The sequence below is a fragment of the Nerophis lumbriciformis genome, linkage group LG15, assembly GCF_033978685.3.
Source record: "Nerophis lumbriciformis linkage group LG15, RoL_Nlum_v2.1, whole genome shotgun sequence".
Taxonomy (NCBI): Eukaryota; Metazoa; Chordata; class Actinopteri; order Syngnathiformes; family Syngnathidae; genus Nerophis; species Nerophis lumbriciformis.
This window is the reverse complement of record NC_084562.2, coordinates 32,691,402-32,708,930: the sequence shown is the minus strand read 5'-3', so window position 1 is coordinate 32,708,930 and position 17,529 is coordinate 32,691,402. Positions and strand designations below refer to the sequence as shown.

Here is a 17,529-nt window from a genome sequence, read left to right as displayed (position 1 = left end):
GCTGGTAGACGGCTGCGTTGACCCTGGATCTCAGGAAACAGAGTGGACCGACACCAGCAGATGACATGGCACCCCAAACCATCACTGATGGTGGAAACTTTACACTAGACTTCAGGCAACGTGGATCCTGTGCCTCTCCTGTCTTCCTCCAGACTCTGGGACCTCGATTTCCAAAGGAAATGCCAAATTTGCATGGTTGGGTGATGGTTTGGGGTGCCATGTCATCTGCTGGTGTCGGTCCACTCTGTTTCCTGAGATCCAGGGTCAACGCAGCCGTCTACCAGCAAGTTTTAGAGCACTTCATGCTTCCTGCTGCTGACCTGCTCTATGGAGATGGAGATTTCAAGTTCCAACAGGACTTGGCGCCTGCACACAGCGCAAAATCTACCCGTGCCTGGTTTACGGACCATGGTATTTCTGTTCTAAATTGGCCCGCCAACTCCCCTGACCTTAGCCCCATAGAAAATCTGTGGGGTATTGTGAAAAGGAAGATGCAGAATGCCAGACCCAAAAACGCAGAAGAGTTGAAGGCCACTATCAGAGCAACCTGGGCTCTCATAACACCTGAGCAGTGCCAGAAACTCATCGACTCCATGCCACGCCGCATTAACGCAGTAATTGAGGCAAAAGGAGCTCCAACCAAGTATTGAGTATTGTACATGCTCATATTTTTCATTTTCATACTTTTCAGTTGGCCAACATTTCTAAAAATCCCTTTTTTGTATTAGCCTTAAGTTATATTCTAATTTTGTGACACACGGAATTTTGGATTTTCATTTGTTGCCACTTCAAATCATCAAAATTAAATGAAATAAACATTTGAATGCATCAGTCTGTGTGCAATGAATAAATATAATGTACAAGTTACACCTTTTGAATGCAATTACTGAAATAAATCAAGTTTTTCAAAATATTCTAATTTACTGGCTTTTACCTGTATATTACAGGTCGTTACACTATGGCTTTTCAATCAGATGTGTGCTTATTCTACTGTCATGTATTAATCATGTTATTTTTTGGAAAATAATCATGAAATGATGTTACTAAATTACAGAATTGCTAATGGAAATATTTATTTGACAGACAGAAAGTTACAGGAATGTACACTTAATCTCATGCAACATGTGAATGTTTTAAGGGGAACTAAATGTGATCACTAAAAGGGCTACACAATCTTTCCAAAGCATGACCCCCACCCAGGCATAAAATACTATAGTACATAGCTGATAAAAAAAAACAATATTTAAGTGGGCCAAATCACTTATATTAGAAAATAATCTCATGAAAATGACTACTGTCATTTGAATATAACAATAAGACATTTAAATTGTTATGTCAGGTTTGAGATAGATGTATGACCACATTGTGCACGTCTGTATTCCACTGAATGCTCAGGGTGTTTTTGCGTTTGCTCACATACATGAAAAATTAGAGCAGGGGTGTCAAACATACGGCCCGAGGGCCGGATTAGGCCCGCAAACAGGTTTTATTCGGCCCGCGGGATGAGTTTGCTAAGTATAAAAATGAGCCGAAATTTTTAAATGAAAGAAACAGCTGTTCTAAATGTGTGCACTAGATGTCGCAATAGCAATTATTTGTATCTTTGTAGATTATGCTACATATGTTAAAAAAAACAAAAACAAAAAAACATGATTAGTGCACCAATCGAGGAAAATTAGCAAACTACATTTGATTTTGATATAATTTTTTTATCTTGATAGTGTGAAAATTAACACCAATGAGTTGAATGCAGGCTCCAGCGACCCCGAAAGGGACAAGCGGTAGAAAATGGATGGATGGATGGATGGAGTTGACTGATGAACATTATCACATAATGTATTCAGAAAGCATAAATAACGACAAATAAAGATAGAATACTATTAACCAGAGGTGGGACCAAGTCATTGTTTTGCAAGTCACAAGTAAGTCTCAAGTCTTTGCCCTCAAGTCCGAGTCAAGTCCCGAGTCAAGACAGGCAAGCCCCGAGTCAAGTCCAAAGTCAAGACTGGAAAGTCTCAAGTCAAGTCCTAAGTCCTGCATTTTGAGTTTCGAGTCCTTTCAAGTCCTTTTAACCACAGACTAATATATTAACACAGATTGTGTATGCTTTTCAAACGCTGTATTTATTTATTAAAACAAGTGCATTTTAAATTGCAGGAAAGAAAATTGTGCTGACATTGCACTTTATAATAGCACTATTAACCAGTCATTTTAAACATTAACTCATTCCTTTACAGAACAAACACATTGAAAAATAAAGTGCAAATGTACTTATTTGTACAAAAGTGTTAACATTGAAAAAACATGACATATACGTGAACATAACAAAAAAGTTGTACTTTTTATATGTCAGGGCCCTATGCTGCATTGCATTTGCAAAAGACCAAATTAGCCAAGAGTCTGTCAGTCATTTGTGCACGATGGGGGCGTAGTATGATGCCACCATGGCTGAAAACTCGCTCCACTGGAGCACTGGAGGCAGGCACTGCCAAGACTCTCATGGCCACTTGGAACAGTGAAGGAAGAGTCTTCATGTTCAATGCCCAGAACAAAAGGGGGAGAGAGTTTTTTTGTGTTGGTGCACTACTTGTAAGTGTATCTTGTGTTTTTTATGTTGATTTAATAAAAAAATATATATATATATATTTCTTGTGCGGCCCGATACCAATCGATCCACGGACCAGGACCGGGCCGCGGCCCGGTGGTTGGGGACCACTGAGGTAAACAACCAACAGTATGTCAGAAAGCTAGCTAAAACGGTACACATATTCATAATATAGTATACATTTTAACTGACCTTTATTTTACTATTTTTGTCTTTTTTTAGGTGGCTAAAATACGCGGTGCTGCTGACCGCCGTCTAACGTTACGTGTGATATATTGACTAACGTAACCCTGCTTAAAAAAATCACTGAACAAAAAGTATGAATAAGGTAGTGAACTGCAACAGATTCCCGTGTTTGCAATAACGTTATAACGTTAGCAGTGAGTTTACAGCCTCACTGATTTAACTACACAGCAAATAAAAGTCACGTTACTTAGCCAATAAACGTTATCTTACATTCAAAACTTACCGTTCTTTGTGCAACTTCAAATGCCGGACGAAGTTGGAAGTTGTTGCCTCTCCATCAGTCATTTTCGAACCGCATGTGTTGCATACTGCAAACCGTTTTGTGTTGACCACCTCGTAATTTTTATACCCAAACGAAATTATTTTAGGTATCATTTTTTGTTCACTGGCGTGTGGTTTGGACATGTCTTCTTCGTTGGTTGTCCTGCAATTTGATTGGATGAATGCTGTGTGATGAAAACAAAGTAGATCTAATTTGATTGGCTGTTGTACTGAGACCACACCAGCTGACGACAAGTACACAATGAAAAATACGGAGCGCTCCCGAATAACTTTTTCATCTTTGGGTTTTGGGGAAAGTAGCAAGTCATGTCAAGTCATGTCAATTCAAAAGGCTCAAGTCCAAGTGAAGTCACAAGTCATTGATGTTAAAGTCTAAGTCGAGTTGCAAGTCTTTTTACATTTTGTCAAGTCGAGTCTAAAGTCATCAAATTCATGACTCGAGTCTGACTCGAGTCCAAGTCATGTGACTCGAGTCCACACCTCTGCTATTAACCACAACATGTAAGTGTAAAAAAAAAAAAAAAAAAAAAAAAAACATTATGATTTGTACATTTTCAGAATGTGCTTGGTCTATTTTCAAACAAAGAAAACAATCTGAAGTTGTCTTTATTTTTAAGTTATAAGTGCCGTGATTTTACCAGTCCGGCCCACTTGGGAGTAGATTTTTCTCCATGTGACCCCCCATCTAAAATGAGTTTGACACCCCTGAATAAGAGGGAACATTGATCATTTGTAATATATGATTTGTTTAGCTGTTAAGTGTGTTTTGTTTTGTTAGTCTATTGGAAAATACTGTAAGTTAATACACTTTGCAAATGAATGAGAGTTGAATACTTTGGAGTGAAAATTTTAAGTAAGTAAATCGCGTTGTGGGTTTCCCTTGTTTAAACGTGTGTATGTGTTTATGCAGTTATCTCGGGACTGCAAAATGGAGGTTCAGCGGATTCTCCACCAGAGGGCGCTAGATGTAAAGCTGGATCCTGAGCTGCAGAAGCGCTGCATGACGGACCTTGGAAAGTGGTGCAGCGAGAAGACGGACACTGGACAGGTCAGATAACGGAGCGATGGTGATACAATCCTATGATGATATTGAAGGGTGATACAAATCTCTGCACCTCTTTGGAGTTAATATCTCATGCATAGCACATACTGCACTGTACATTCTTGCTCAAGGTGATTCCACACAGAAAATAGGTTGATTAGTGTTTGTTTACAGGAGCTGGAGTGTTTGCAGGAGCACTTAGAGGACCTGGTGTCTGCCTGCAGGGAAGTTGTGGGCAACCTGACAGAGTTAGAATCAGAGGTCCGAGTCTAACAATGTTATCACTCAGCTAATATCGTGGAATCATACATTAATCCCTTTTCATGTTGCTGTCTCAATCAGGACATCCAAATAGATGCACTGCTAATCAGAGCGTGTGAACCCATGATCCAGGTCCACTGCCATGTAAGAATATTTTACACACACACACACACACACACACACTGACAAACATCTGTTTGACAGTGTTTGTTATTGTTGTTTACAGTGCACAAATTATACGTGCACTAGAGATGCGCGGATAGGCAATTTATTTCATCCGCAACCGCGTCAGAAAGTCGTCAACCATCCGCCATCCACCCGATGTAACGTTTGATCAGAACTGCACCCGCCCGCCATCCGCCCGATCTAATATAGATGATGCAAGGCATTAGTGAGCCTGCCAACTACTCCGGTTTTCCCGTAATTCGTACGGTTTTCATCAACCTATTCCGGGTTTTTCATTAATTAAAAAAAAAAAAAAGGGTGAAAACTACGCGAATTGCACCTTGTGCAGACAAGATTTTTCGATCGGACACGGAGGAATTAGGGATGTAAAAGACCACGTTGGGACAAAAAAACACAAGTCTAATGCCGTTGCTAGCGATACAAGTGGAAAACTTTCAACGTTTTTCGTCGCCCAAACAGATTCTTTGGATGTGATGAATGCCGAAGTTTTATTTACGGAGGCAATAATTGAGCATGGATTTCCAATCGCACTGGCTGATCACATGGGACAGTTAAATGTTTGTCATGCAACCTTTAAAAATCATTACGCGGTGATCGCGGTCCCAAAAATATACTTTTCTTGCATGATAATGTCCAGAAAAATTCGCTTTATATTACTATAGAGTCCTTTTAACGAATGAGTTTGATGGTTTATCACAAACCTTAAATGAAAGAAGTCCTTTGTTCTCCTGCACCATGGCCTTGCTTCGTGTTTGGTGCGCACGCTTTATAACCTCACTGAGGTTATAAAGCTTTTGCCTGTTAAAGAAAGGAGACTGATCCAACGCAGCACAGACTTTCGCGTGCCACGCTGTCACGACCCAGACGCACACCAGTGCGCAATCATATGGGAGCCGCGCTAAGCGCACCTCCAAGCGCGTCTCGCTGCCGGCGACGGACGGGTATATGGGCCCGACGCTCCAGCGCCATCCATTTTCAGGGCTAGTTGATTCGGCAGGTGGGTTGTTACACACTCCTTAGTGGGTTCCGACTTCCATGGCCACCGTCCTGCTCTCTATATCAACCAGGGTGAGCCCCACCCCTTTCGTGAGCGCACTGCGCGCGGAGTGACCCCTGTTACGCGCCCCCGGCAACAGGGGTGGCGGGCAGGTAAGCTGCGCGGGCGGAGCGCGCGGAGTGACCCCTGTTACAAGCCCCCGGCCACGGGGGTGGCGGGCAGGTAAGCTGCTTACCTGCTGCGCGTGACGCCGGCCGCGGCGAAGGCGGACGAGGCGGGGTGTCGGTGCGGTGGGCGCGGTAGTGACCCTGGACGTGCGTCGGGCCCTTCTCGCGGATCGCCTCAGCTACGGCTCCCGGTGGGGCCCTCTCGGGGGAAGGGGCCTCGGTCCCGGACCCCGGCGAGGCGTCCCTTCTCCGCTCCGTAAAAGTGTCCATCTCTTTTCTTTTCTTTTCTTCTGTTGTGGCATATGCAGCAGGTGCCTGCTCGTTTTTCGTATGTGGGTAACAACATTTAACTATGTATATATATTTACCAATTGGTTTAACTGCCACCCGCAAAAAAAAAAAAATAATAATAATATATATATATATATATCTAATTAATCCACCCGACCCGACCCGCGCGCGGATAAAATCTTCCATCCATCCATTTTCTACCGCTTATTCCCTTTTGGGGTCGCGGGGGGCGCTGGAGCCAATCTCAGCTACAATCGGGCGGAAGGCGGGGTACACCCTGGACAAGTCGCCACCTCATCGCATAAAATCTTATTTTTTTTAATTTCATCCGCCCGATCCGCGGATAATCCGCGGACTCCGCGGTTGTGTCCGCAAACCGCGCATCTCTAACGTGCACAGTGCAGACGACTGTAATGTGATTGTTCCACCTGTGTGTGCACCTGTGGAACAATCACATTACAGTTGTCTGCACTGTGCGCATATAATTTGTGCACTGTAGCCAACAACTGTAGTCAGCACCTGTGCGTGCATCTGTATATCTAGCTAGCATGTGTGTGGGTTGAGAGGGTTTTGGCTAACGAACACTTAAGAAAAATTTGCATGCACATATTAAAGTCAAATGTGTTGCGATCGCTCCTCCAGAGTTACATTTTAAAAACCTTCCAAATATAATGCAATACAAACACTTCAAAATAACCTGAAAAATCTGAATTAAGATAATTTAACCAATGCAATCGTTCTTTCGCATGCAAGAGAGAACAGATGGGAAATTGTAAGGATATAAATAACATGCTACCATTCAATTTAGAGTAGTAACATTTAATTTGTTTAAAAAAGGTCAAAGTACAGACATGTTCTATACAAAAGGTATCCTTAAATTACTTCTCTTGAAATTTGATGGTGTAAAGAAAATATAATTAAAATGAAATAAAATTTGCTACGCCGGATAGTCGAACCTCGGATTCAGGAGGAACAGTGTGGTTTTCGTCCTGGTCGTGGAACTGTGGACCAGCTCTATACTCTCGGCAGGGTCCTTGAGGGTGCATGGGAGTTTGCCCAACCAGTCTACATGTGTTTTGTGGACTTGGAGAAGGCATTCGACCGTGTCCCTCGGGAAGTCCTGTGGGGAGTGCTCAGAGAGTATGGGGTATCGGACTGTCTGATTGTGGCAGTCCGCTCCCTGTATGATCAGTGCCAGAGCTTGGTCCGCATTGCCGGTAGTAAGTCGGACACGTTTCCAGTGAGGGTTGGACTCCGCCAAGGCTGCCCTTTGTCACCGATTCTGTTCATAACTTTTATGGACAGAATTTCTAGGCGCAGTCAAGGCGTTGAGGGGATCTGGTTTGGTGGCTGCAGGATTAGGTCTCTGCTTTTTGCAGATGATGTGGTCCTGATGGCTTCATCTGGCCAGGATCTTCAGCTCTCACTGGATCGGTTCGCAGCTGAGTGTGAAGCGACTGGGATGAGAATCAGCACCTCCAAGTCCGAGTCCATGGTTCTCGCCCGGAAAAGGGTGGAGTGCCATCTCCGGGTTGGGGAAGAGATCTTGCCCCAAGTGGAGGAGTTCAAGTACCTCGGAGTCTTGTTCACGAGTGAGAGAAGAGTGGATCGTGAGATTGACAGGCGGATCGGTGCGGCGTCTTCAGTAATGCGGACGCTGTATCGATCCGTTGTGGTGAAGAAGGAGCTGAGCCGGAAGGCAAAGCTCTCAATTTACCGGTCGATCTGCGTTCCCATCCTCACCTATGGTCATGAGCTTTGGGTTATGACCAAAAGGACAAGATCACGGGTACAAGCGGCCGAAATGAGTTTCCTCCGCCGGGTGGCGGGGCTCTCCCTTAGAGATAGGGTGAGAAGCTCTGCCATCCGGGAGGAGCTCAAAGTAAAGCCGCTGCTCCTCCACATCGAGAGGAGCCAGATGAGGTGGTTCGGGCATCTGGTCAGGATGCCACCCGAACGCCTCCCTAGGGAGGTGTTTAGGGCACGTCCGACTGGTAGGAGGCCGCGGGGAAGACCCAGGACACATTGGGAAGACTATGTCTCCCGGCTGGCCTGGGAACGCCTCGGGGTCCCACAGGAAGAGCTGGACGAAGTGGCTGGGGAGAGGGAAGTCTGGGCTTCCCTGCTTAGGCTGCTGCCCCCGCGACCCGACCTCGGATAAGCGGAAGAAGATGGATGGATGGATGGATAAAATTTGCTTGACCTTCTTAGGGCAGGGTGAGTAATATTAAAACAGGGGTACCTCGGCTAAGGAGTTAATTGGTTCTCTGACGGAGCTTGTAACCCAAAATAATTCTCAAATCAATGGTCCTCATTTAAATGAATTGAAATCAAATTAATCGGTGCTGGGCCCCCAAAAACAACACTATTTTAACATGTACCATGCTTTTGAATAAGAAAAACAAACTTCAAGATTATGTTGTATCAAAAGTAGATGTGTCCCAATCTGATGTTCATATCGTAAGTAAAAAAAGTTGTGTCGGGACATTGCTTATCAAAAACAATACTATAGAATGTACTAAGAACAACTACAGTATTTTGATAAAGTAATGCATCGGTATCTAACTTTTCCATATTGTCATGGATAAATGTCCTCCATTTAGCGATTATCTTAACGCCTTTGGGTGGCCTTTTCGACTTATTCAGCGTTAGTAATGTGCAGATTGTAAAGTGCTACACTCGTACTGCTACGCCAAGTCAGCTACCCTCACGTGTTTCAATGATTTCTTTCTGGTCAATAAATAATCTTTGAAGTCTTTGATTCAATGAAAGTATATATGAATAAAAGATTATGTCTTGCTTGCTATCGATCGGCTACAAGCTACAGTAATAGAATAGAATAGAATAAAATAGAAAGTACTTTATTGATCCCGGGGGGAAATTCAGCACCACAGTTCGCTCACAATAGACAATAATAATTATAAATAATATAATATATAAATAATATAACTATATTGTACATATACTCTACATTTAAGTGCAGTCAAGGAACATGTGCATTATACAGTCTGATGGCTGTCGGTATGAAGGACCTCCTGTGTCGTTCCGTGTTGCATTTTGGGAGTCTGAGCCTTCCACTGAACGTGTTCATTCTCTCCGCAAGGTCCGAGTGTAGTGGGTGGGAGGTGTTGTCCATAATGGCTAGGAGTTTTGCTAGACTTCTCCTCTCTGACACCACCGCCAGAGAGTCTAGCTCCACTCCCACCACGTTACTGGCCTTCTCTACCAACTTGTCCAGTCTGTTTGCGTCCCTCGCTCTCAGCCCGCTGCCTCAGCAAGCCACGGCGTACAAGAAGGCGCCCGCCACCACCAACTCGTAGAACATCTTCAACATCTTTGTACAGACGTTGAAGGATCCTAGCCTCCTGAGGAAGTAGAGGCGGCTCTGTGCCTCAGCGTGTTTTGACCCATTCAGCTTGTTGTCGATGTGTACACCGAGTTATTTATAATCCTCAACCATGTCCACATCGACCCTCCTGATGGAAACAGGGGTCGCCGGAGTACTCCTCCTCCTTCCCAGGTCCACAACCAGCTCCTTGGTCTTCGTCACATTGAGCTGGAGGTGGTTCTTTCCACACCATGTGACAAAGTCCTCCACAAGTGCCCTGTATTCCTCATCATCACCATCCTCAATACACCCCACTATCGAAGAGTCATCAGAAAACTTCTGAAGGTGGCAGGACTCTGAGTGATAGTGGAAATCTGTGGTGTAGATGGCGAAGTAGAAGGGGGAGAGGACTGTGCCCTGCGGGGCCCCGGTGTTGCTGACCAGCCTGTCAGACACACAGTCCTGCAGTCGCACGTACTGTGGTCTGTCAGTCAGGTAATCAACAACCCAGGACACCAAGGGGCCTCCACCTGCATCGTCTCCAACTTCACACCCAGTAGTCCAGGCCGTATGGTATTGAAAGCACTGGAGAAGTCAAAAAACATGACCCTCACACTGCTCGCAGGCTTGTCTAGGTGGATGTGGGCTCGGTTCAGTAGGTAGATGACTGCGTCCTCTATTCCCAGTCGGGGCTGGTAGGCGAATTGGAGTGGGTCCAGGTGGTGCTTCACTGTAGGGCGGAGTTGTTCCAGAACCAACCTCTCCTTGGCCTTCATTACATGGGAGGTTAGAGCCACCGGCCTGTAGCCCTTCGACGTGCTGGGTCGCGTGCACTAGGGGATGGGGACCACGCATGAGGTTTTCCACAGTGTGGGGACTTTCTGCAGCCTAAGGCTCATGTTGAAGATGTGCTGGAGCACACCACACAGCTGTGGGGCGCAGGCTTTGAGCACCCTGGGGCTCACACCGTCAGGACCCGCGGCCTTGCCTGTTTGTAGCTTATTTAGCTGTGCATTCACCTGTTCTGCAGACAGACACACTGGGGGGGTCTCTGGTTGTTGGGGGAGGGGTGTCATCAAGCTGAGGGTGAGGTGTTAAGTGGGGGGAGGTAGTCATTGGAGTTGGGGGGCTGTGAGGAGGGGAGGGGGCATGGATTGATTCGCTGAGGTTGTCAGGGGGCCAGCTGACATGTCTTGGGGGGGGGCAGGAGCTTGTCGGAGCCACTGGGTCAAACCTGTTAAAGAACTGGTTTAGTTCATTGGCCCTCTCTTTGTCTCCGTCCACCCCTACCCCCCACCGGTTTGAGGCCGGTGATGGGCTGCATACCTATCCAAACCGCCTTCATGTTGTTGTCCTTCAGCTTCCCTTCCAGCTTTCTTCTGTAGTTCTCCTTGGCCTCCCTGAGTTTGGTCTTCAGCAGCCCCTGAACTCTTTTCACCTCCTCCCTGTTACCAGCATTGAATGCCCTCTTCTTCTCATTCAGTAGGGCTTTGATGTCCTTGGTCACCCACGGCTTGTTGTTTGGGTAGCAGGTGACCGTCCTTGATGGGACATTTGAGTCAACATAGAAGTTGATATAGTCTGTGATGCACTCTCTGAGCCCGTCTATGTCCTTTCCATGAGGCTCCATGAGCACCTGCCAGTCAGTTACCTCAAAACAGCCCTGTAGTGTCTCTTGGACCCCTTCTGACCACCATCTCACTGTTTGTTTGGTCACAGGCTGTCTTTTGATCAGAGGCACATAACAGGGGTTGAGGTAAACAAGGTTGTGGTCTGACCGGCCCAGCTCTGGTAGTGGTAAGGAGCTATACGCATCCTTGATGTTTGCGTACAGCAGGTCCAGGATCTTATTTCCTCTGGTGTGGCAGCTGACATACTGAGTGAAGTTGGGTAGTGATTTGTCCATAGTAGCATGGTTAAAATCCCCCGAGATGAGGATGAGCGCTTTCGGGTGCTTGGTTTGTAGTCTGGCTTTCGAGCTGTGGATGACGTCACTGGCAGCTGCAGCGTTAGCAGAGGGGGGAATGTACAGGTAAAAGCCAGTAAATTAGAATATTTTGAAAAACTTGATTTATTTCAGTAATTGCATTCAAAAGGTGTAACTTGTACATTATATTTATTCATTGCACACAGACTGATGCATTCAAATGTTTATTTCATTTAATTTTGATGATTTGAAGTGGCAACAAATGAAAATCCAAAATTCCGTGTGTCACAAAATTAGAATATTACTTAAGGCTAATACAAAAAAGGGATTTTTAGAAATGTTGGCCAACTGAAAAGTATGAAAATGAAAAATATGAGCATGTACAATACTCAATACTTGGTTGGAGCTCCTTTTGCCTCAATTACTGCGTTAATGCGGCGTGGCATGGAGTCGATGAGTTTCTGGCACTGCTCAGGTGTTATGAGAGCCCAGGTTGCTCTGATAGTGGCCTTCAACTCTTCTGCGTTTTTGGGTCTGGCATTCTGCATCTTCCTTTTCACAATACCCCACAGATTTTCTATGGGGCTAAGGTCAGGGGAGTTGGCGGGCCAATTTAGAACAGAAATACCATAGTCCGTAAACCAGGCACGGGTAGATTTTGCGCTGTGTGCAGGCGCCAAGTCCTGTTGGAACTTGAAATCTCCATCTCCATAGAGCAGGTCAGCAGCAGGAAGCATGAAGTGCTCTAAAACTTGCTGGTAGACGGCTGCGTTGACCCTGGATCTCAGGAAACAGAGTGGACCGACACCAGCAGATGACATGGCACCCCAAACCATCACCCAACCATGCAAATTTTGCATTTCCTTTGGAAATCGAGGTCCCAGAGTCTGGAGGAAGACAGGAGAGGCACAGGATCCATGTTGCCTGAAGTCTAGTGTAAAGTTTCCACCATCAGTGATGGTTTGGGGTGCCATGTCATCTGCTGGTGTCGGTCCACTCTGTTTCCTGAGATCCAGGGTCAACGCAGCCGTCTACCAGCAAGTTTTAGAGCACTTCATGCTTCCTGCTGCTGACCTGCTCTATGGAGATGGAGATTTCAAGTTCCAACAGGACTTGGCGCCTGCACACAGCGCAAAATCTACCCGTGCCTGGTTTACGGACCATGGTATTTCTGTTCTAAATTGGCCCGCCAACTCCCCTGACCTTAGCCCCATAGAAAATCTGTGGGGTATTGTGAAAAGGAAGATGCAGAATGCCAGACCCAAAAACGCAGAAGAGTTGAAGGCCACTATCAGAGCAACCTGGGCTCTCATAACACCTGAGCAGTGCCAGAAACTCATCGACTCCATGCCACGCCGCATTAACGCAGTAATTGAGGCAAAAGGAGCTCCAACCAAGTATTGAGTATTGTACATGCTCATATTTTTCATTTTCATACTTTTCAGTTGGCCAACATTTCTAAAAATCCCTTTTTTGTATTAGCCTTACACAATATTCTAATTTTGTGACACACAGAATTTTGGATTTTCATTTGTTGCCACTTCAAATCATCAAAATTAAATGAAATAAACATTTGAATGCATCAGTCTGTGTGCAATGAATAAATATAATGTACAAGTTACACCTTTTGAATGCAATTACTGAAATAAATCAAATTTTTCAAAATATTCTAATTTACTGGCTTTTACCTGTATACTGCCATCATGATAACATGCGGAATCTCCCTGGGCAAATAATATGGTCTGAGTCCTACAGCTAACATCTCTATATTCGGGTCACAGTGGCGCTCTTTTATTGTGATATGACCGGGATGACAATATTTCTTATTAATAAACAAAGCAAGCCCCCCTACTTTACGCTTGCCGTTGGTTCGCTCCAGGTCAGCGCGCACCGTTTGAAACCCGTTTATAAAGACGTTACTATCCGGAACATCGTCGTGCAGCCACGTCTCAGTAAAACACATTAGGCTACACTCACGATATTATTTCTGACTAGCGGCAAGCACCGACAACTCATCCATTTTATTTGCCAGAGACTGCACGTTACCCATGACGACGGAAGGAAGATATGGTTTATATCTCCTTCTCTCCCTCCTCGCTTCAGCCCTCTTCTGTCTCGAGCGTCTCCCTTTCCCTCGACAGGCACGAGCACCTCCATTAGTCCTTTTTAGCTCTTCCGGGATCTGGTTAGTTAGCGCCGGGTCCGTTAGATGGATGCTAATAACTGGTGCCGCTAACAACTGTTCCCTGGTGTAGATGAAAGAGTTTCTCCCCTCTAATGAGCTACAAGCCAATGCTAGCGAGTGAGACATCATATGTTTTGTCAGATCTTACATGGTTTACTATGACATTCATCATACCAACTACTGTAGCAGTGGGAAGGCTCATAACCTTAATGTTTGCTCACAACCTAAAGCAGTGTTTTTCAACCTTTTCAGAGCCAAGGCACATTTTTTTCATTGAAAAATTCCGAGGCACACCACCAGTAGAAAACATAAAAAAATGAAACTCAGTAGCCGATATTGACAATAAAAAGTCTTTCTCGCAATTGTTGGATATGAATTCAAACCATAACCAACCATGCATCACTATAGCTCTTGTCTCTAAGTATTGTCACGACCAGAGGTGGGTAGTAACGCGCTACATTTACTCCGTTACATCTACTTGAGTAACTTTTGGGATAAATTGTACTTCTAAGAGTAGTTTTAATGCAACATACTTTTACTTTTACTTAAGTATATTTATAGAGAAGGAACGCTACTTTTACTCCGCTACTTTTATCTACATTCAGCTCGCTACTAATTTTTATCGATCTGTTAATGCACGCTTTGTTTGTTTTGGTCTGTCAGACAGACCTTCAAAGTGCCTGCCTTACTGGTGACGTTTCACTTCGTTCCACCAATCAGATGCAGTCACTGGTGACGTTGGACCAATCAAACAGAGCCAGGCGGTCACATGACCTGACTTAAACAAGTTGAAAAACTTATTGGGATGTTACCATTTAGTGGTCAATTGTACGGAATGTGTACTGCACTGTGCAATCTAATAATAAAAGTTCCAATCAATCAATCAAAAGTGTGAAGGAAAAAAGATACTTGTTTTATTTCAACCGTACCGTCAAAAGCCTCAAGACTGACCGCACATGAGGACGTTCCTGTCTTCACAATAAAAGTGCCGCGCCATCGAGCCTGCGCTTTCAAAACAAGAGTCTCCAAAAGCCAGCGTAAACAAGCTAGCAAGCTACGGAGTTTGACGCCAATATATTTCTTGTAAAGTGTATAAAAACGAATATGGAAGCTGGACAAATAGGATGCCAAAAACCCACCACTTTCATGTGGTATTAGACAGAAAGGAGGAACGTTTCTTCTCCTGCATTTGAAAACGTGGACGTTATCATCACGACTGTCTGATTACAATCAACGCAAGTCATCAGAATCAGGTAATACACCAACTTATATTCTAGTCTTCATTAAAGAAAGGAATCTATATGTTAAACATGCATGTATATTCATTAAAACACCTTTAACATGTAAACAAAAACAGCAAAATAAATACTTATAAATTATATACTGTATATATCAATGTATATGTATGTATGTATATATATATATATATATATATATATATATATATATATATATATATATATATGTCTTAATAAGGTTATCCAAAAAATAGTGCTCGATACCGTAGTAGAGCGCAATATATGTATGTGTGGGGAAAAAAAAAATCACAAGACTATTTCATCTCTACAGGCCTGTTTCATGAGGGGGGGGTACCCTCAATCGTCAGGAGATTTTAATGGGAGCATTCGCATACCATGGTTTATATAGGGCACAGAGTGGGTGGGTACAGGCTGGCCTAGGGGCGTGGTGATTGGCTCATGTGTTACCTAGGAGGTGTTTCCGTCTATGGCGGCATGTTGTTACAATTTCGCTGCGCTTGTTGAGGGATGACAGGTCTGGACGGTAAATAATAAACAGTTTCTCTTTCAAGCATAGGTTGCATCTTTTATTACCACTATTGTAAGGTGTGCTGGATGCAAGAATTTGCCATGTTATTGAATATTCAACATTATTGTCTTTGAGGTCCCAAATGTGTTTGCTGAGTTCTGTGGTATTTTCGCAGGATTATGTAGGATTAACCGAGGGTGAATTCAAAACCAGATGGAACAACCACAAGGCTTCTTTCAGGAACAAAAACCTGCGAAATACCACAGAACTCAGCAAACACATTTGGGACCTCAAAGACAATAATGTTGAATATTCAATAACATGGCAAATTCTTGCATCCAGCACACCTTACAATAGTGGTAATAAAAGATGCAACCTATGCTTGAAAGAGAAACTGTTTATTATTTACCGTCCAGACCTGTCATCCCTCAACAAGCGCAGCGAAATTGTAACAACATGCCGCCATAGACGGAAACACCTCCTAGGTAACACATGAGCCAATCACCACGCCCCTAGGCCAGCCTGTACCCACCCACTCTGTGCCCTATATAAACCATGGTATGCGAATGCTCCCATTAAAATCTCCTGACGATTGAGGGTACCCCCCTCATGAAACAGGCCTGTAGAGATGAAATAGTCTTGTGATTTTTTTTCCCCACACATACATATATATATATATATATGATATGATATGAGTGTGTATGTTACTCATCAGTTACTCAGTACTTGAGTAGTTTTTTCACAACATACTTTTTACTTTTACTCAAGTAAATTTGGGTGACTACTCCTTACTTTTACTTGAGTAATAAATCTCTAAAGTAACAGTACTCTTACTTGAGTACAATTTCTGGCTACTCTACCCACCTCTGGTCACGACATGTCACATCACTCCGTGACTTATTTTGAGTTCTTTGGTGTTTTCCTGTGTGTAGTGTTTTAGTTCTTGTGCAGTGCTCCTATTTTGGTGTCTTTTCCTCTTTTGTTGGTATTTTTCTGTTGCAGTTTTATGTCTTCTTCGAACGCTATTCCCCACACCTGCTTTGTTTTCACAATCAAGACTATTTAAGTTGTGCGGACGCTATCCTTCTTTGTGGGGACATTGTTGATTGTCATGTCATGTACGGATGTACTTTGTGGACGCCGTCTGCTCCACACGTTGTAAGTCTTTGCTGTTGTCCAGCATTCTGTTTTTGTTTACTTTGCAGTCAGTTCAGTTTTAGTTTCGCTTTCAAGATTTCAAGATGCTTTATTATTGTCCATAACATGTTCAAGACACATAAGAACTGAAATTTCCTTTTTGGCACAGTCCCACTAAGAGCAGACATACGTTACAGGGAGACAAGACGGAACCGCCAACAGATCAGCCACTTACGGCGCTCCTTAAAAAAGGTGGGAAATAGGTGATATTGGGATAGGGGGGAAGAGTAAAAAATATCAGTCTAAGGCTGGACCCTCGGGAGGGGGTCCAGACTGACTCCAAGGGAAAAAACCTCACATAGCATAGCACACATAAACATGTTACATATAATCACAACAACTTGCAACAGGGGGGGGGGGATTTGGGGCCCTCTAGGCCGGCCTGCTGCTATAAAGCGCTACAAGCCATCCATAACCCCAGGAATTAAGCAGTGATGAAGGCGTTGGTTGAGGAAGGGGCGGGTGCTTGCATGTATGCCCAATTAACTTGGGTGTGATGTTGAAATGTTTTTGTGGACTGGGGCCGATCTCAAAGTTCGACACCAGGTGTTGTTGAGAAAAAGGGAGGTCAAATGCGTCCCATCGTTGAGGTGTCCTAGGGGGTGTTTTTCAGAACAGCCTGTTCCTGATAGCGTCAAGGCCATTCAAGGGAGTCAAATTGTAGATTAGGATGTTGTTTTCCTCGAGCAGTCAAAAACAATGACTTGCCTGCTCTATTTGTCCATGCTGGTTCCTCTCAAATTCAATTAAATTCTTCTTCTCAGCAAACTTCTCCATGATGTGATCCATTTTGCGATTCAGTTTGCACAGCCATCCCTAAGCTTCAATGCCTTTTCTTAGCGGCACTTAGCGGCACTCGCCTTTTGTTTATTTTTGGTTTAAGTGTTAGATACCTTTTTACCTACACACTGCCTCCCGCATATTGTGATCACGACAAACCATGTTCCCGACATCTACAAAGCAATTAGCTACCTGCTGCCACCTACTGTAATGGAAGAGTATTACACGGTTACTCTGCCGAGCTCTAGACAGCACAGACACTCAACAA

General features: G+C 44.2%; 1 protein-coding gene across 2 annotated transcripts in view; it reads left to right on the top strand.

Annotated features, from left to right (window-relative positions):
- LOC133616052 (Golgi apparatus protein 1-like) overlaps window positions 1–17,529 on the top strand; it is a 139,847-nt gene that overhangs the window by 92,474 nt on the left and 29,844 nt on the right. For both annotated transcript variants that reach the window (XM_061975070.1, XM_061975069.1), the window contains 3 exons: window positions 4,044–4,181; window positions 4,350–4,436; window positions 4,518–4,580. In XM_061975070.1, coding sequence (XP_061831054.1) covers window positions 4,044–4,181; window positions 4,350–4,436; window positions 4,518–4,580 — 288 coding nt within the window. The remainder of the gene's footprint in view (window positions 1–4,043; window positions 4,182–4,349; window positions 4,437–4,517; window positions 4,581–17,529) is intronic.